The 20,788-nt window shown below is 36.7% G+C and overlaps 1 protein-coding gene across 23 annotated transcripts in view; it reads right to left on the reverse strand.

The window, feature by feature from the left end:
• The window catches only part of CREM (cAMP responsive element modulator), a 66,042-nt gene that overhangs the window by 22,663 nt on the left and 22,591 nt on the right, over nt 1–20,788 (reverse strand). For 15 of the 23 annotated variants that reach the window (XM_027121720.1, XM_027121707.1, XM_027121706.1 and 12 more), the window contains 3 exons: nt 8,170–8,316; nt 5,764–5,861; nt 5,482–5,624 (listed from right to left, as the gene is read on the reverse strand). In XM_027121720.1, coding sequence (XP_026977521.1) covers nt 5,482–5,624; nt 5,764–5,861; nt 8,170–8,316 — 388 coding nt within the window. The remainder of the gene's footprint in view (nt 1–5,481; nt 5,625–5,763; nt 5,862–8,169; nt 8,317–20,788) is intronic. The other 8 variants (XM_027121723.1, XM_027121717.1, XM_027121725.1 and 5 more) reach the window with 1 other exon arrangement.

Raw genomic sequence — 20,788 nt, forward strand, 5'->3', positions numbered from 1 at the left:
TGTGTGTGTGTGTGTGTGTGTGTGTGTGTGTGTGTGTGTGTGTGTGTATTCAAAAGATTTGAGGAGGAAACTTTTTAGGTTACGAAATATTCAAGGATAGCATAATTTTTTTAATAAATACACATCAATATAAATAAACTAGTAGGAAAAACTAAACTGAAATTAACTGAATGAGTTTAGTCATGTCTTGTTTTAGCTAATTATTATTTTTTTTAACTTATGGAACTTTTCTAGCAAACATAAAAGGTGAAAGAATTTTGTGTCATTAATTTTCCCTACCCACTCATTCCAAACCTTTTTCTGTGTCTGGAGTATTTTAAAACAAATCTCAGACATCATATCTGGCAAATCATTTTAAAGTAAAATCACTGGCCCATATCAAGGCCATTAGCAACCACTGAAAATAAAACACCTCTGTATTTCCTACTAATTTTACCTTGGGAACCTAGGTTTTATTAATGCTTTCTTGGACTGATGCATGCAACTGAGGCATAAAAGCTCACACATATGGCCACTTTGTTGTTTGTAATGAAGAGTCCACACAAGTCTATGAATACTGATTAGGATTCAAGCAGAAGTAAAAGTGGTTTATTATTTTAGAGTATATGCACATTTATTTTCCTCTTTTAAATAATCCTAATAACATTACAGTTTGATGAAATAATCTAAATTGAATTAAAACTGAACAAATAGATTATATAGTCAATTAAATTCTACTTCAATGTCCATTATTAACTGATTCAAGCCTGACAGTATGTTATCTGCTCATAGTAGTGATGGGTAGAAGTTGAGCTCTGTTGTCCTAGTTGCTCTGGGACGTACCTAACTTTTTGTCCCGTAATGTCTCAGGTGAGCTGTACTCCATAATTAAGTAGGTCGCTCTATATGCACAGATTGAATGTTGAACACACTGACCTTACGTTAAAAAAGAGTTTGTCTAGAGAGAGTATAATTCGTTAATTAACTAAGTATTTTTCTACTAAGTTAGTTTTAGTGGTTACACAAATGTCTTCATACACATTCTTATATAGTTATGATATTTAGCCTCAAATCAGAATTAACCCAAGTATGGTCTCCCCATGCCCAACTTACCACATACAACGGTAACCAGGATGCTATCATATCAACTAGTCTAGGCAATAAATTCTTTAAAAATTCCTGGTATAAAAAATTGTGTTTAAAATAATCTGCTACTTCTACTACTCATTGCCACTGAGCACTTCTCTCCTAGAGCGATTAATATCACTGAAGCAAGGAAAATACTACTTATAGGATGAAAATTCAAGAGTTTTGATTTAAAAATTTTTAATTAAAAAATATTTTAAAGTCTTGTATAATCAATAAAGAAGGAAGAAGAGAAAAATAAGGGTGGAAAACTGGAAGAAAAAAAAAAGTTCATAACCAAATGAGGAAGGAGCAGAATTTATTTAAATTAAGATTTTATCTGACCTCTTTTCATGTGATGCTAACATCTTTTTAACCCTAAGCCTGTATATATGAGCTAATCCAAACACATAAACATGTAAATGTTTAATTACTTACGATTTAAAACCATCTTTATTCCACATGGCAATAAAAGGATTCATAAATAAAACTTCATCAAATGAACTTTAAAAAGGAACAGCAGACCTTATTCCAGTGAATTCTTAGATTGAAATTCAAAAAGTGAGCACAAAACAGAAGCTGTGAGTACCTGTGCCTTAAAGCCAAGAGGTGCCTTCCTCTTGAATAAAGACTAAAGAATAAATGCTAAAGAAGCATAAAGACTAAAACAGCCTCCTGCTGTAACAAGAACAGCAACACCAAGGTTAAAGAGCCAGATTTACATCAAGTAGATACCGTCCTAAGTTTGCTTTGAAAGGTACCTTGGGAGCATGTAAGAAAAGTCACTCCTAAGAGCAGTAAATGCAACTGCGTTTACTTTAGAATGTGCAAGCCTATCGCGCAAATTCCTCTTACAAGGAAATGGAATCGGTGCTTATTCATCTGAGTCTCCTGAGAATTCTGAATTCTTCAAGCAATCCACAAAGTTCACAGATACCTTTCTTCATATGGTGGATTTAGGACTGACCCACTTACCTATAGTGTGTAAGATGCCAGTAAAGATGAATTAATAGAGATTCACTCTAACAAGATTCCTAGTAAAATAAAGTAGGAGCAAGCAAAGAGACAGGGATATTTAGGAAAAAATAATTTGAAGTCTTAGGTGACAGTCCTTAATTGGTAAGGGAAGAAGTAGGGTAAAGTAGATGGGGGATTTAAAAAAAAACCCCAAAAGCCGTCATTAGAGAAAATTTAATGAATTAAGAAACTTCAAACATTTAAATTTCTTTACCTGCAACAGCACACATAGAAGAACCACAACTTCTACTGTTTGTGAATTCACTCCCGTTTAATGCATGTCTTGAATGTCATGCAGCAAGTAACATTCTTTGCTAATTCTAAGACTATCTGAACCACTATCATTCAGAAATATTCTCTTGAGACAAAACAGGTTTTCTTTGACCAGAACGACTTAATTGGCATACAGCAAACCTATCACTAAGATCTGTACTTCCAGCAAAGTTTCTCAAGCTGAGGTCACTTTCTTGGTGTTACAATAATGAATTCCTGCCTATTTTAAGTTATTTTCCCTACTCCGGGAAATAGCCTGTTCTAACTTTCACTTCTTATCTTTGTGATTAAAAAAAATAAGTTGAAATAATAAGGCCAACTTCCATCAAATATCTCACTTTCAACTACTAAAAATGTGACTACCTGTATATGAGAAAATCTGAATTTTTATTTTACTTCAACTTTGACTCACAAAGTTGAACACTCCTTTTACAGTTCTTTTGTTTTTAACTCCAACTAACTCATTATAGCAAATTAAAAATAAAAGATCTAAAACAATAATTTTTGAAAAAAAGAAACAAAGTAAAGTTTGGGAGAAAGTCATCCATGGATAAAAGTTGAAGAAAATTTAAAAACTTTTTTTACAATAAAAGGCTATAAAAAGGTCTCAAAAATAGGTACATGCAAATACACAGAAAAATCTCCAGAAATTCTAGTAAAATAAACTCTATTCTAAAAATCAAAGGACACCAGTAATTGTTTCTATTTCTAGATATTTAAGAATATTAATTTCTGTTAAGTTATTGCTAGTAAGAAATGGTTGATGAAAATGGATCTTGTATGTATAAATATACATTTAAAGCAAATGTCTTCTAAAGAAAAGTTTAAATGTTAGTATGCACTTTTCAAATGAAAGAATTATCAACATAAACAAGTGTCACTAATTATCATTTTTAACATAGGCAATATCCCTTCTTTTGAACCAATAAAATGGCAATTTTTAACCTGCGGACAGCACAGGTAGGACAACCACAACTTTTTATTAAAATAACTGCCAGGATCATACTGTATGGGTCCAAATTAAGAAAGCGAAGTAAGAAACTGTCCATGACTTCTGATGTGGCAAATAGAGAAATGTCTAACTTCTAAACATTCGATTTTCTAGTTCTCAACCAGAACTCCTGACTCCACTCCTGCACACCCACGTACCCCACACCCAAGGTAATGACACTTACAACGAGTCCCCAGCTGCAAGCACGTGCTAAGAGCACAAGAAATAAAGGCTTTGATGCTGGCCGGGGAGAACAGTTTAACGACTGGGAGTGAGACACTGCCACAGCTGGCTTACATTTCTCTGTTTCATGTCAAAAGTAGCATGCCTCTCTTCCCCAACAGGTAAAATCTGTTATCTTCTTTTGTCCTCACATTAACCTCCGAGTTTGGCAATCTAGTATCATTCACACTTCAAAGACTAAAAACCTGAGATTCGAAACTATCTCACTGTGATCCAGGTAGTAACTGGCAGGACCAGGTGCCACCTTCCCCACGTCATCTCCAGCTTCAACATCCTCTCCAAATTCTCAGCTAATAATGTAGGCAAATTCACCACAGCATCCTCGCCCATGTCACTTATAAAGAGATCAATTCCTAAGCAGCATCAGGATATGCCAGAGAAATGTTTCAGACGACAGACAGCATCTTAGGTCACCCTCCAAACTTTAAGATGTCTTAGCATTATTTCAGCAGTAATTTCTAACCTTTTCATGACACAAAACAGAAAATGATAATAGGTGTACAGCCCACTGCTCAAGGCCAGAGCTGACCAGCCAGGAGGTTCCAGCAGCTCCAAGCCCTGCCCAGCCATACCAGTTCTAAAACTCCCACCATCTACTCCCAGTGGGTCAGACAAAAAAGGCACAGAAATCAGTGCAGTAATAAAAGAGAAATGAAGATGAAAACCTCAAGGTCTAGCTTTGACAGACTATGGAGAGTTTTCTTTTCCTAATGTCAACTTTGGACATATTCATTCAGCGCCCTGTACAGGGTGTGGACAAATTATACGCCAGTTCTGTCAGGTATCAGCATAGGAGTTACCCAAAGAACAGAAATCACCATAGCAGAATTCGTTTAATACTGCAAATCTACCACCATTAAAAGAAAAACTCTAAAAAACTAATGACTAAGGCTTCCCCATATATTATAGCTTGCTTTAGCATCCAGGTCATAAGTTAAGACTTGAGATCTTTTGTAGGTATTGTTACTTTTTAAAGGGAAAACAGAAAATACACCTAAAATCTTAACACTGTACTTGGATCAACACAGTAATTAACGTCACACATATTCCTGTACCTAACTAGCTTGTTTAAAAAAAAAAAACTTTGTTTCTGTCCTTTTTCCTCCCAACTTTTCTTTCTAGCTCTCATTTTAAACTAAAGTATTTTTATATATAAAACATTCTTGATTTGGGAAAAGACTAGTGCTTTAACTGAAGCAAAAAGCACAGAATTAAGAGCCCATTAAAATGCACAAGACTAAATGTGAATGTATCTGTTTATTTACAGCTTTCGGTACTTAAAATTTCAAATAAAGTGATCTGTCCAATTGCTTTAGTTTAAAAAAATAAATCATTTTTCCATTCTCTTCTAGAAAAAGCTGCAGCACAAATTAACACAGTAGAGAGTAGTGAAAACAGAATTACATTTAAAACATAGTTTAGAAAACATATGCACCTCTTTTAGATTAGTAAGTATAAAATGTAATTGTTGGTGACAAAAGCCAACAAGAATGAAATACAGACATTTATATCTTATTATGTTCACATGTATCATAGAGACAAAAACAGTAAGTTTTAAACTTTTACTAGATATGAATATACACACATAAATAAGAAAAACCCTCTCTTTATTTTTACCCCAAAGTTTTCTTCTATTTTCAGTAAAAATTTTTTTTACTTTTCAAAAGTATATGACAACTGTCAGTACAAATCTCTCACTTCTTTAACATGTACTTTTCACACTATGACACACAGTTTAGGTATCATGACGCATTTTAAAATGGGTCAGTTTAGTGTCAAAACCCGAGACGCTTCAAGGAAACTAGAGAGACTTAAAGTTAGCAGTACGTCATATGGAATTGCAGCATACATACTGTATTGCCCCGTGCTAGTCTGATATATGCTAGTCGGCACTGCCATTGCAGCGATATTAGGTGACGTCCCTTCTTCCTCGGATTTTTCTTCTTCAATCTTGGGAACACCAGGCACATCAGAGGAAAGTTCATTCAGTATTTTTCTAAAATATAATTTAACAATATAAATAATTAAGATACATGAATGAGATTTAAAATAGAACAGCTATAATGGGAGAATCTGATGTATAATTATCCTCTTTTTTTGGAAAAGGTATCATTACAGTAGGAAACTTAACTTACCTGTAAGAGGGTCTTCGTGAAAGGATTTCTCTGCGTTTATGAAAATCAATTACACTTTCTGATTCTGCAGACTCATCTGTCTCTGCAATTGTTGCTACCTATAACACAAGAGTTCCTGAAATGCATCATAAAATCCATGGTACCTCCTTCATTCACAACACGGTGCTTAAGGGTCTCTCTGTGTGCAGCACTAAGCCGGGAGCTGGGGACAGAACACACTGAGACGCACTAACCACGCTCACAACCTGGCGCAGAGGAAGAGGAAGCGCAGACAACAACATTTAGCTGTAGAACCAGCCTGTGTGCAAAGGATGGCACAGATAACATATACTGCAGAAATGCAAATGAGTGTCAGGCAGCCTTCAGGAAAGCACTCAGTGTAAGATACACAAGACCTAAGATCCAACCCTGAAAATATCTCATAAATCCAGCAGGGGGTGAGCCAGCGAGTGACAGAGGCAGAAAACAATACCACTGCTGACTTATGCTGCTGGGTCTTCAAATTAGACATTAGATAGGTCCAAAGAAGAAAGAATATTTAAGCAGGTAAACACGTGGGTAACAAGCCTGGTTAAAGTTACAAGAAGTAGGTGGGGTGGGCTTGATGGCAGTAGGTCTTGAAGGTCAAAATAAGGAATTTCTCCTTAAAAGAAAGATCAGATTTTTAAATACAATTTCATTTTTTCAAGTAATAGTATAATAACAAATAGTAAAGAAAGTCAGGAAACTAAAATAATGAATCTCTCTACAACATGACTGCTCTCAATATATTCAGCCGTCTATCATAGGGGCTAGGATAGTTCTGAGTCTGCAAAACTCACTTTACTTAATGTTACAATTATACGGGAATTTGATTTGGGCACAATCAAAAAGGCTTATTAAAATACCAACAACGCAGGCAGGAATATATACTTCCCAAGGCACATGGATGTACATATTTGTTCACCTACACGTATGACCTTGCATCTCTAGTGATGAACACCCTACACATAAGCACACTCATCCATGAGGAGAACTTATTAGAGAAACTGCCGCTGCAAATCAGACAACCATATATCATCACCAAATATTTATCACTGTAAAGTGGGCTTCCACACATCTCTCGTACAATCATAACAACTCCCTTATGCAAGGTAAGCTATTATTTTAGAAAGTGAAAACTGAAGTTCATCATTCGACAGGTAGGAATTCTAACACAAGATCCACAGACACCTATCTCTACAAAGATAATCACATCATCCATTTAACAAAATCCAAAAGAGCCTACTGAATATGAGACATTTTCTTCCAGTACCAGCAAGGTTAAAGCTAAGTAGAAATATTGATATCTGCACCCCAATAAAAGTCATAATACAATAAGGAGAGTGGAAAAACTTTCTTGCTTTATAATTAGGGTCAGAAAGAGTCAGAAAGTCCTGGAATCAAAGTTCATTGCAGGAAATAAATAAAAAAAAAAAGACAATACTGAGAATCACTCTTACATTTTTGAAAGACAGGAGAGACACCTGTGCTGAAAAGATAACCGAGCTTTTAACGCATGTGGATTTATTATTACTTCAAGTGTCATGTTGCAACTCTCATCCTTATTCTGCAACAAACTGGATTCAAATATGCAGAAAAAGGTAAGACTGATTAAGTATAAGAAACTACATTTTCCTCAGAGATCTTTTTGTCATCAATTAGGTTCAAATAATTTCAACATTTAAAGGACAAAAACAAACTGACCTTAAAAAGGAACAAACATAAATTCAGTAGAAGAGAAAAGTATGCTTTTAAAAATGCATACTTAATAATTTACATCTGTTGATGCAAAGAAATGTTTTAGCTTTGAGAAATGTTAAGAATTTATGACCAACTTTGATGACAATAAATAACAAAACACATCTCTGGATCGCAACCACAACACTAACCACGTCTAAAAAAAACAAAGTTTAATCTGATGTATAAATGTAACACCAAGTAAAAATAATATCATGTCACACATATTGAATTAACAATAAACCTAAATTTCTACACTCTAATGTGAGTACTGGTGAAAACAGCATCAGTAGTACAATATTTACATTACCATGTTTATCAGACATCTCCAAAGAATCCTCAAAATACTTTTAAGCATCTTTGGAGAGCATTGCTAAACAAATCTAAGTGTGAGCAGAGAGCAACAACTTAAAGGAGAATGACTCAATCTGTAAATTAAGAGCTGACAATAAAACAGCTAGAGTCAAATCTATGTATCTAGCAGGGCACAATGCACTTCACACATAAAAAGGAAATTCGTCTAAATGTTAAATAACAAGATCTGAGCATCAAAGCTACACAAAGAAAATGAGGATAAATGAATTAGTAAAAGAAAAAAAAAAAAAGCTCAAGAAAGTCCAAGACAAATCATCTGGGAAGGAAGCTAACCTGAACAGTCTGTAATTGTGGTGACTGAATAACCGATGGCTGTGGTGTCTGAAATACTCCCTGGACATGTACAGTTTGGCCTGAAGGTAACTGTACTAGAGTTACAGCTGGGGAGCCTCTTCCGGTGCCTGACCCAGCTACAGAAACCTGCAAAAATGATCATCATTGAGGATTAAGGCTGGACCTTTTCTTGGTTCTTTACGTTTTTCTTAAAGAAATACCATTCACTATTATGACTGGCCTATTTTTCCTGCTTCTAAGAAATGACAAGCAAGCTGGGGTACGTACCATTAGGAGATGGTTACTGTCCTGGAACAGTCATTCTCTGATGTGACAGATATTAAAGAACCCATGCTCCTCACTGTCGGTTCCCATGCTTTGGTGGCTAAGAATGTTCCAAGCACAAAGTTCTAAAGCAGTTAAACTACCTCACTGCGACCTCACAACTGCTAACAGTGAAGCCTTCTTTAGGCCAGAGTATAAACCACCCTCCTTAACTTCTTAAGAGAAATCGGAGACAGAACTTAAAGATGGTAAATTATTTTTTAATAAATGAAACTTCTGACATATGATATTATAGTATTACTCCAGACACAAGCTAATGCCTTGTCTCTATACTGATGAAAACTGCGGTTACTTTTATGCCCCAACAGTCACAAAAAGGGCACAGGCCAAAGAAATTCCAGGACCTCTCATGCCCCTCGCACCTCCGAACCAGAGAAAGCTCATGACTTGGAGCCTATGTGGCCCTGGCACACTTCTTTCCCCCCAACTCAAGCATCCAGAGGGGCCAGAACCATCACTTGGCTTGCACAGACAGGAGAGAACAGCCGTTTACCAGCTACCTTGGGTGCTCTGGACAAAGATCCCTACCAGTAAAACACAATAAAACCTTCACTTCTCTGGACTGAAAACCTGCCAAGTTTCTAATTAGTACACAACTGTCCTAGAGGTCAGTGTAATCTTACAAACTTTGCCTCATTTTACTAAGTTTCACGATTCATTATGACTTAACTCAGAACACCGAAGACTTTGGACATGAAAGAAGCTACTAGTTTCTATCATGAGTGGTGGCAGACCACAGAATCTAAAACAAATTTTGAAGAAAGCTTCCGTTGGACCTCACTTTAAGGAAAACCAATCATTTCCAATCTACTTACTCTAATACTTTAAAAAGAATTATTAAAAACTGGGTTTATAACAAATAATTAGATTTATTTAAAACATCATTCTCTTGGAAGTTAAACTTCTTCGGCAATCCAAAAGTAAAAACTCTTCTATCCATGCAAGAGAACCTATGCGGAGAGCATTGAACTAGGTGCCCTAGGGTGGAAAGCAGAATTGCTAAAACCAACACCTAAGAAACAACAGCACACAAACAGTACAGAACTAATTGCTCCATTGTCCAGGTCATGAAAACCACAGGAGCACAGAACCGAAAGACCAGTATGGGCCTGAACAACAAGTGGAGGCCTTGTGTAGAAGCTGCCGACTGAGCTGGGCCTTGCTGGGGCCTGGGTAATAGCTGGACAGAAAAGCGAGAAACCGGGCCGGAGACACCCAACATGTAGCCCACGGGGCAAATTCAGCCCACCTGCTCCTGGAGTTTTATTGCCTACTTTAGATTTCAGGGGAAAGAAAAAGGGCATTCCATAATGGAGCCAGCAGATTTAACAACCAGAAGTTTAAAAACCACTAGATTTACTCTACAAATGTTCCCTGCATGAATTATAAAAAAAGATCCATCTCCTTGTGAACCAACTGCCAAAGGGTACTCCTTTGCCAAATGACCAATTCTCAAACTTTTTAGTCTCAGGACACCTTTCCACTCTTAAAAATTACTGATGACCTCAAATAACTTTTGTTTATGTGATTTATATCCAGCAGGATGCTGTAAACGCACAAGCAGCTCCTGGGAAGGGAGAATGCTATGGATAACTTTTGCAGATTTCTGTATTTCAATACTCCTACTATGGCAGATTTCAAGCTACCAATGGGTGACACTGAACACAAAGCTGGAAAAAGATGTACACAATCGGCTCTCACAAGCCAGCTCAGCCCACTGTTGGTTATATGTACTGATATTTACCACATTAGAAATTAAAACTGAGAAATGTTTAAAATACTTAGTAACTCACTTAAAAATAACAATTATGCCATTACATGCTAACATAAATAACATTTTATGAAGACTACTTTCCAAGACAAAATAATTAATGACAAGAGTGTCAATGTTTTACATTTTTACAAATTCTTTTAATGTCTGGTTTAACTTAAAACAGCTGGATTTTCATACCTATTTCTGCACTGAATCTGTTGCAATATGTTATTTTAATTGGTATGTGAATAAAATATGCCTCTTACACATGTATAAATAGAAAAGGAGGAGTATTTCAATGGCTTTTTCAGAGAAATGTGGGTATTCTTCTTTGATACTACACCAAAATTCAGCAAGTGGTTGTTTCTTAAAGGTTAGTGGTCATGTGGAATCTGAAAACTTAGTTACGTTACAATCCATTCATCTACCTTATACTTATACATTGATCTATCTTATACTCTTTAGCCAGGCATGATTTTGTAACGTTATGTGGTAGTTATTTGGAAAATACTGGCTCACTGAGTTAAGTATATCTCCCAAATGCTGACACATTTCATGAGACACTATCAGAAAATCACATTCATTAAAATCAACATCAACTTCTTCAGAAAACTATAAATACTGGGAAGCTATCAAGCTCAAAATGGCAGATGGAGATTTTCCAAAATTCAAAACTGCTGCTTAAAAGCCTGAATTGCATCATTGGCAATAAATACTGTTAATTGTTTTCCTTGACGTGACAAGCTTACTTCATTTTTTTTTGAATTTTTGAATTTCATTTTATTTATTTCTTTATACAGCAGGTTCTTATTAGTTATCCATTCTATACACATCAGTGTATACATGTCATTCCCAATCGCCCAATTCATCACACCACCCCCCTCCCGCCTCACCCCCTGCCACTTTCCCCCCTCGGTGTCCATACGTTTGTTTTCTACACCTGTGTCTCTGTTTCTGCCCTGCAAACCGGTTCATCTGTACCATTTTTCTAGGTTTCACATACATGCGTTAATATACGATATTTGTTTTTCTCTTTCTGACTTACTTCACTCTGTATGACAGTCTCTAGATTCATCCACTCATTTTCTTTTGAGAAAATGTTTTTCAAATACTCAAGTCTGAACAGTCATAGTTTGGCTATTTGCCATTATTGCAAGAAAAATGATGTTCTGTTTGGGGGGGTGGGGGAATGCAGCTAGTTCTTCTTGCCTCTCATTCAATAACTCAAGTGTTTTTTTCTCAAGATCACCATTGGTCTTCAGTACGCAGCAGAAATGCTTTCAGTGAATGTCCCACTTCCACAGCACAGAATATTAAAACAACATGTACTCGAGGGTCAAGATTTAATACAATTGGTAATGTCTGCTGATTCATCAAGGACAGTCTTAAGTGAAACTGACATTTTTTAAAAAAACTGCAAGTTAATGTAGTGAAGACCACAATGACAGTTCGGCACCACTGCCACTGACTTGATCGTGCTAAGGTGCCAACAGTTTTACCCCCCAACTGTTTTTGCACCATCAGGGCAAATGCCAATACAGAGAAAAAAAGAAAATAAATCTTAGTATTACCGTGAAAATAGGTTTGTCATCCCAAACCTCCAGGCATGATTGTGTAACACCATGTGGGAGTTATTTGGAAAATACTGGGTCCTTGGAGTCTCCTCCAGGCCTCCCTGTACCACATTTTGAAAACTACTGCTCTATCCTCACGCAGCCCCTAGGTAAGCCCTGCTCACAGCTCAGAGCGCAGAGTGCTGAAGCAGGCGGCAATTTCAGCTCCACCACAGCAGCACAGCCAAAACCACCGTATATACTAACGCTGATAGAGCATTCGTATCGCAGAGATTGAGCAAAACAGAATATACATTATACCCAAGAGTATTACTAGTATTCCTGCAGACTGGACCTGTGGCTTGAGATGGCAGACAGTGCCACATTCACTTTCATGGGGAAATGACCAGCTTCAAAGAAATTAGATATTTTGAAGAATTGAAGAACAACTCAAGAAAGATTTATGGGGTTTTGATAAGTATAAATCATGCTTTAAGTTGCTCTAATTGTCTTTCGGGTGTAATTTTCAGGACTTCAAATTATTAAACAACGCTCTATCAAAAAGGCTTAGTGAGAAGAAAACCTGCTGTAGAAAGGGAGCTGTACCCACTAGTACAAAACTGTATTCCTAGAATTCTGGAGATGAGTTATACAAATCTGTAACTACAGTGAAAACTCTTACGTCTGAACTCTGGGTAGTACAAAAAGCTCATGAGACAACTCTTTAGTTAAACTGTTGAAATAGAGGCTGAGAAGCAGCACAAGTGACATACCCTAGAGTCACAATTCCAATGTATCCTTAAAAAACAACAACAACACTCTTAGATCTAGAGAACCTGTCAGGCATTCTACATTCTTACTGGTTTTGCCAAAACTGATCTGTGACTAGCATTAAGCTTGTAACTAACTGTACTGGTAGAGTTAACAGGATAAACATCATCATTCATAGGAAAAAAATTCATGTGGCTCCCTACCTTTAACATCTTATCATTATTATTATTCTATTGATCACATGAGCCACAAGTAAATACAGGGTGCCCTTGAAGTAGGATGTGGTCCACAGATGGCACAGAAGGAACTCAGGCAATGATTCAAGAACATGCATGGTGGCCCCAAAGCCAAAAATGGGTAAATAAAGAAGCATCTTTTTGTTTTTGTGCAAGGTGGCAGGTTCAGTTTTAGGCAGGCTAGGGTGAAAGCAATGGGAGGAAACCAGTTGCAAATGTTTAGTGGGCAAGGAGAATCATGGGACTGATGCTTGGGTTAGAGCTCAGGAAATAAAGATGTGAGATACACTGACAAAAAGCAACCTATAAAGACTACTATACTTTATTCACAATGTGCAAATAGAATTCTAAAGAAGCTCTGGAAAGAGAAGGGAATTAAGTCTCTCCTAAAGGACACTACTGATAGAGACACAAATTTTAGTTCACTTGAACTAAAATATGCATACTTCACATCGAAACAGATCTTTCTTATAAACATCATATACTCATTCCAAAACTTTTTAAGAAGTAAATCTCACAGAAACAAGTCATACTTATGAATTAACTCATTCTTTTGTTCACTTAACAAATGTTTATTGGAAGCCTGCCTTGTGGACCAGTCTACACAGCAGGGATATAGCAGTGAACACGAAAAGTCTGCTCTCCTCAATCAGGAGACAGAAAACAGATGAAGAGACAAAAACATAATTTGGGGTGGTGCTAAATTCTCAAAAGAAAAACAAAGAAGGGTAACTGATGAGGTGGCGGGAGGGTGGAAGGAAGCTACTTAAGGTATACCTACTGTATAAAGAAAAGTGGGAAAGGAAGCCATGGGAAGATCTATATTCATCACATTCCAACAACCAAGCAGGCAACTGCTCAAAAAACAAGCACGTAAAATGGATGTATTTTATATTTCATAATTTTTATACCTCTTTTTATGAGGCTCTAAAAGTGAGTACAATGAACTCATAGTAGACATAGTTTACCTTTTCTTCCTGATCCCCTGAAGAATAATCCTCTTCTATAGGATGCCTGAAACATAGATTGTGCTGATGCCACCACATCTACAGAAAACCCCACTATAGACAATAGTTAATCTGAAGAAATAAATTAAGATGATGCAATTGACAGCCTTACTTGGCTTTGCAATTTAAAAAACTCTAATAATGACACATAACTGGGAAAACCTCACAATGTTGTAACACAGCATTTGATTAGCACCTAGTGGACTTGTTCCAATCTGTAGCTAGGTTCCCTTATGATGGGGTTTATGATGTCACAGAGCCACTGAGCCTGCATTTAAGACAGTTAATAAAGGATGAAAAAATGTGAATTCATGGTATAGCAGACTTCGCTATCAACTCTGCTGCCTGAAAAGTCAGATCTATATATTACCTATTTTAATTCCAAGGACTACAATGAAAACCCAACTAACACTCTATGTGAGAAGCTGGAAAACTATACTGATTTCTGTGTATTAAGACAGGATTCTCAACAGTCTGTTTCTTCTATGGAAAAAAGAAGTATTTAAAGAACATTTCAAATATTTTAAGGCTGAAAACAGGAAAATAATATTTTAAATGTGAACACTTTAATGAAGACGCAAAACACTTCATTTTTAAAAAAAAGTTGTATTTACTTGTGCTAAGTGAAGACAAACACAAAAAGAAAAATGTAGGATTGGTATCATTTTAGTGTCTTTAGTGTTTTTCTTTCCCATATTGAGGTTCTTCTTTTTTTTTTTTTTAAACAGTGTAGCTAACAAATTGCCAAAATCAATGGAGTTAAATTTTACCTTGTGAATATCAACTGAAAACACTGATAACAGAGTTGGCCACGTAAGACGGATATTTTTATATTTACTATGTTAAAATTGTTAGAACTATAATATGATCCTTGAATCCTTTGTGTGTAAGGCATGAAGAAATACTATCTGAAATCTATAACCTGAATTTAAAAAGGGAGAAGTGGATTCTGTTTCTGGTACTGTAATTATAAATGGCCAAATATTATGTCTCTTTAAAAACATTCATTCCCCTCTTGAAAGCAAAGCAAATGTCGGAATCAACTCATTCTTAATTATATAGTCTGATAATACTTCCAATAAGCAGTGGTGATCACTGTGATGATCAGTGATGACAAAATTAGGGGTTCTTATGCTTTGAAAAACAATGTCCTAGTGAAATTTTTCCCTAGCTAATCCTTATAATTTCCTATTTATAGTACTTGGAGCGTCATTTTATATTCTAACCAATACTAGATGTTTTACTTGTATTTATAAAGACTATGAACACGTACATGACCTTTATAGAAGTCAAAAATCCTTTTGCTCTAGTTGTTTAAAAATCAATCTTATATCTTGGTTTCAGTAAGACTGAAACTAAAACTGATCATAATTTTCTAGCCAATTGCATTACAAAGTAGTAAATGTACATAGTGAAGTAAGTTGCAGTGAGATCCTGAGCCAAAAATGGCATTTACCCAGCAGATGTCTTACAAGGGCAAACACTGGACTCTTAACAATGATACACATCATTTCTAGTAATGAATAGGAAATGCACATGCCAAAAGCCAGCAGCTACAGAATGAATGCCTAAAACCACTTATTCTCCAAACTACATATTAATCTATTTCTGACCAAAATCAACTCAGGAATGTCTATGCAGAAAACTGCAATTCACTTGAATTATTCTACCTTAATTCTTCTACCAATCACTTGGTATAAGTCCTAAAGAGTACTGACTAAGCAAAAGCAACCTTAAAAAATAGTAACAATAAACAAAATGTGGTATATACACGCAAAGGACGAAGGAATTCCTATCACATACTGTATAGCTGAACCTTCAGGACATTATGCTAAGTGAAATAAGCCAGTCACAAAAAGACAAATATTGATGATTCCACTTATCTGAGGGGTCTAAAAGTAGTCAAATCATAGAAACAGAAAGTAGAATCGCAGTTACCAGGGGCTGAGGGGAGGAGTAAAAAGGGAGTTGCTATTTAATGGGTATAGGGTTTTAGATTTGCAAGATGAAGAAGTTCTAGCGATCTGTTTCACAACAATGTGAATATGCCTAACACTACTGAACTGTACACCTGAACTTAAGACTGCAGATTTTATGTATTTTTTTTCCACACATAAAAAATAGCAATAACTATTGCCCCACATTTGGTGGATATGATAATTAACTGACTTATTGCCAGGAAGATACTCAATAAATTGATTTTACCAAAGGCAATGAGACTGACTTCCCCATCAGTTTATAAGACATAATTCTAAAGCTCTGGGTGTTCCCGTACTCTTGGCCCCAGAATTACTGCTCAAGACATAGACTAGCTATTGGTGCCAGGATTTATATGGACCAGTTACTAATACATCAAAATGGATAAAATTTAACTTTTCTATGCTCTTCATATATCCAAGGTCAGAAGCTGAGTTGGGATCTAAATATGATACTATCTTATCTACCACTAAATAATGAAGGAGTAACAGTATACAGTATATATGTATACATACAATAGTTACTGCATAGTACTGTGCATATATATATAGTATTATATATACAGTAGCTAGATGTAGCATATACTTATGATTACTCTTTGCTAACTATGCATTTTCCCAGGTAATGCTATCTGAAATGGTCTGGTTCAACACTGAGTACCTACGTATTACAAGTAATAGAAATGCTTAATGAAATCTAAAGCCAGGTGCCTGGGTTCTGCCTTTTATTAACTGTGTGACCTATGACAAGTTATTCACCCTCTCTGTACCTTAGTTTCCTCAAGTGCAAAACAGAATGAAAAAAAACAGTACCTTTCTACAGAGCTGTTGTGAGAGCTGAGCTATACGTGTAAAGCATGGAACAGCGTCTGGCACATATTGAATATTCAATAAACGCTCACTCTTGTTATTTTTATTATTGTTACATTTCATTTAAATAATTTGGTCAAGAATGTAGAGCTTAATTTACATGTACTGATATTAATCCTTTGATATGGAAAGATTAAAATATTTTAAAAAATATTCCTCAAAATTAAGGTGGAGAAAGAAGAATCAAGGATCTGCATGAAAGTAGAAGTCAAAATCTGAATCAGTGACAAAACATGGCCAGACCAAACTGCATCCTTAAGTTTTTTCAGTTTTAGTCCAAAGATCAGAGTTTATAAATAGAAAAGTCTAAGAATTTAGCTCCTAAGAAAACAGTATAATGAAACTTGGTCTCACCATGAAATCAAAAATCTAGTAATAAATTTTAGTTTAGATTTTCAGAGCCAAAATGTTGCGAAGGAATGCTTGCAACGTTTTAAAATTTCTAAAATAAATCCAAAGTACAAAAATTTAGTATAAATAAAATTTGGTAGAAATAAAATATACCAATTTAAATACATTCATGACATTATATCAGAACTTTGCTTACAAAACAACTACATATCAGCTTTTCTTCTCTATACCCACTGGAGGCCTATTTAAGCATAAATAGATTTATATTACTTTAGAATGAATTTTTGATACAATATATTCTTATAAATTTATTTATTTTTGGCTGTGTTGGGTCTTCGTTGCTGCGCGTGGGCTTTCTCTAGTTGTGGTGAGCAGGGGCTACTCTTTGTTGCGGTGCGCGGGTGACTCATCGTGGTGGCTTTTCTTATTGTGGGGCACGGGCTCTAGGCGCGAGGGCTTCAGTAGTTGTGGCACGCGGGCTCAGTAGTTGTGGCTTGCGGGCTCTAGAGCACAGGCTCCGTAGCTGTGGCGCACGGGCTTAGTTGCTCCACGGCATGTGGGATCTTCCCGGACCAGGACTCGAACCCATGTCCCCTGCACTGGCAGGCGAATTCTTAACCACTGTGCCACCAGGGAAGTCCTGATACGATATTTTTTTTTCTTTTGTGGTACGCGGGCCTCTCACTGTTGTGGCCTCTCCCGTTGCAGAGCACAGGCTCCGGACGCGCAGGCTTAACGGCCATAGCTCATGGGCCCAGCCGCTCCACGGCATGTGGGATCTTCCCAGACCGGGGCACGAACCCGCGTCCCCTGCATCGGCAGGCGGACTCTCAACCAATGCGCCACCAGGGAAGCCCTTGATACGATATATTTTTAAACTAGCATAAGCCACTTTATCTCAAAGCCTGGCCACTACTATTCTAACCATATGAGGTTACTATAATGAATAAAGCAAACGTTTATTGCACGTGGACTTTGTGTCAAGCATGGTGTTTGGGCTTCACATAAGTCATCTCATTTAATGGTCAACCAATGAAATTAGTATTTCAACTATTTTAGGTAAAGAATCAAAGAATTCAGTCTAATAAGTATTTACTTAAAACTATGTATAAAAATTAAGAAAATAATTTTGTGCGGGCCTAGCCGCTCCACGAAATGTGGGATCTTCCCGGACCGGGGCACAAACCCGCGTCCCCTGCATCAGCAGGCGGACTCTCAACCACTGCGCCACCAGGGAAGGCCCCCATTATTTTTTAAAAGGTATTTAAAAAGAGGTCTATTGCTGTATAAACATACCTACTGAAAGGCAAATGTCTTTCCTGAACTATTTCTGCTTGCACCATTGTCATCTAATATTGTCTCTACTTAGTATTTTCAACTCCATAACCAGGCTTTTCTCTTCTATGCCTTTTTGGAGAATGACATGTTATATCTCTGATAGGGCTCAGAAAACTCACATTTCTGAAGATCACTATTAAGATGTTGTCCTCACTATCAATGAAGTGAAAATTTCCCAAAGCCTCTGTGTTTTCCAAATGTAATTCCTTTAATGGTTTGGGGTTTACAAAGGTTGCAGTAGCAAAAAATTGAAATAAGGCAAAGTAAATAATCTCTGGATCTTATTCAAAGAAGGAATTATAAAAATTAATGCTCCATTTTTAAAATTTCAATGTGTAGTCTATTATTTATTTATTTATTTATTTTGCGGTATGCGGGCCTCTCACTGCTGTGGCCTCTCCCGTTGCGGAGCACAGGCTCCGGACGCGCAGGCCCAGCGGCCATGGCTCACGGGCGCAGCCGCTCCGCGGCATGTGGGATCCTCCCAGACCGGGGCACAAACCCGCGTCCCCTGCATCGGCAGGTGGGCTCCCAACCACTGCGCCACCAGGGAAGCCCTTGTTGTTTTTATTGTGGTAAAAAATACATAATATAAAATTTACCATCTTAACCATTTTTAAGTGTACCGTTCAGTAGTAAGTATATTCACACTGTTGTGAAACAGATCTCCAGAACATTTTCATCCTGCAAATCTGAAACTATACCCCTTAAACAACAGCTCCCTTGTATCTCCTCCCCCCAACCTACTCTTTAACTAGAAAAAAGTCAGAGAAAAGGATAAAGAGAATAACTGTTTATTCTCAGTTATTTTGCCATTACCATTAGCAACAAACTACCTGTTACTAAAACTAAGAAGGAAGACTTGAACATCAAACAAAAAGTACCCAAATCTCATAGAAAATCATTACAAATGACAGAAAATCTCTAACAGTCTCTCAAACACCAAAACAGATTTGTATGCATTTTTTTCTGATTATAAGGTGTATAAAAACAAAACCTTTTTCTGAAATTTGACTTTGACTGCTTTATACCTACTGAAATTACCTTTGAAACACCGATTTTCATTCAAAGAAAAGTATCATTTAACACACTGGGATGAAAACACAGAGTATATTCTAAAGCCAAAAGCCAACCTTTAAAGAAATCTGTTAGCTATTATACACAAAGTTATCAAAATATGAGTACAGATTATATAACAAATTCTTATTCAAATTGAATAAAATGGTGACTAATATTAACAGTTCACAAATTATTTTTACTTATATCCCTTTAACCTTGAATTACCTTCAAGAATGAGTTACATTTCAAAGCAGTATATTTTCTTGAATTAGTTGACTAAGCAACAACAAAGATTTAGCATTTACTGAAAAAAATTCACTGTTCTATTTTTTTCCTCCTAACTTTTGTTAATTTTTAGAACTAATTCTAAGTGAATACAAATGTTATGTTCAAAAAATTTTAATTAGGGCAATTAAAAATAACCAGGGGAAGGAATACATAAAATTAAGAAGCAATAGAAAGTCAACAATAAAATGAAAATTTTTATTTCAAAATCTTAAGAGGAACTTCTTCTCTTTCAGTAAGAGCCCCTCAAGTCAGGGAATCAGCATATTGAGGTTTAAAAAACAAGATTCAATTAAACACTGAGCTTGGACTTCCCTGGTGGCGTAGTGGTTAAGAATCTGCCTGCCAATGCGGGGGACACAGGTTCAATCCCTTGTCCGGGGAGATCCCACATGCCGTGGAGCAACTAAGCCTGTGTGCCACAACTGCTAGGCCTGTGCTCCAGAGCCCACGAGCCGCAGCTACTGAGGCCGCGTGCCGCAACTACTGAAGCCCATGCGCCTAGAGCCCGCGCTCCACAACAGAAGCCACCACAGTGAGAAGCCCGAGCACCGCAACGAAGAGTAGCCCCCACACACCACAACTAGAGAAAGCCCGCGCGCAGCAATGAAGGTCCAATGCAGCCAATAAAGAACCAAGACAAAACACTGAGCTTGAACTAGATGTACTCAGCCGACAGTAAGTATACCAAATCAACCTAACATGATACAGACCAACTTTAATATACAAATATGATGTTGCTGACCAATTATCAATAGCAAATGTTGCTTGTATGTTGCTTGTTTTTTTTCCTGATAGCCATCCATATTCTTTCTGGTCCTACTTAGGACCAAGAACATGGATTTTTGGCACAGCTGGCCAAAACAATGAGAAACGCCATTCCAATTTTCCACCAGTTTGAAACAGAAAACACACAAGTCATACACTGAAACCTATCCCTTGTTAAATCATTCCTACTCCAATCCCTCACTGCACGCCAGGCCTGCTTTTTTCTAAGATGCTTCTTTACGTACTGTTTGCATTTACAGCAAAGAGGATAAGAAAGGAGGTTAGGGCTTCCCTGGTGGCGCAGTGG

Source organism: Aethalodelphis obliquidens, unplaced genomic scaffold, assembly GCF_003676395.1.
Source record: "Aethalodelphis obliquidens isolate GAN/ISIS:26980383/991018 unplaced genomic scaffold, ASM367639v1 scaffold23, whole genome shotgun sequence".
Lineage (NCBI taxonomy): Eukaryota > Metazoa > Chordata > Mammalia > Artiodactyla > Delphinidae > Aethalodelphis > Aethalodelphis obliquidens.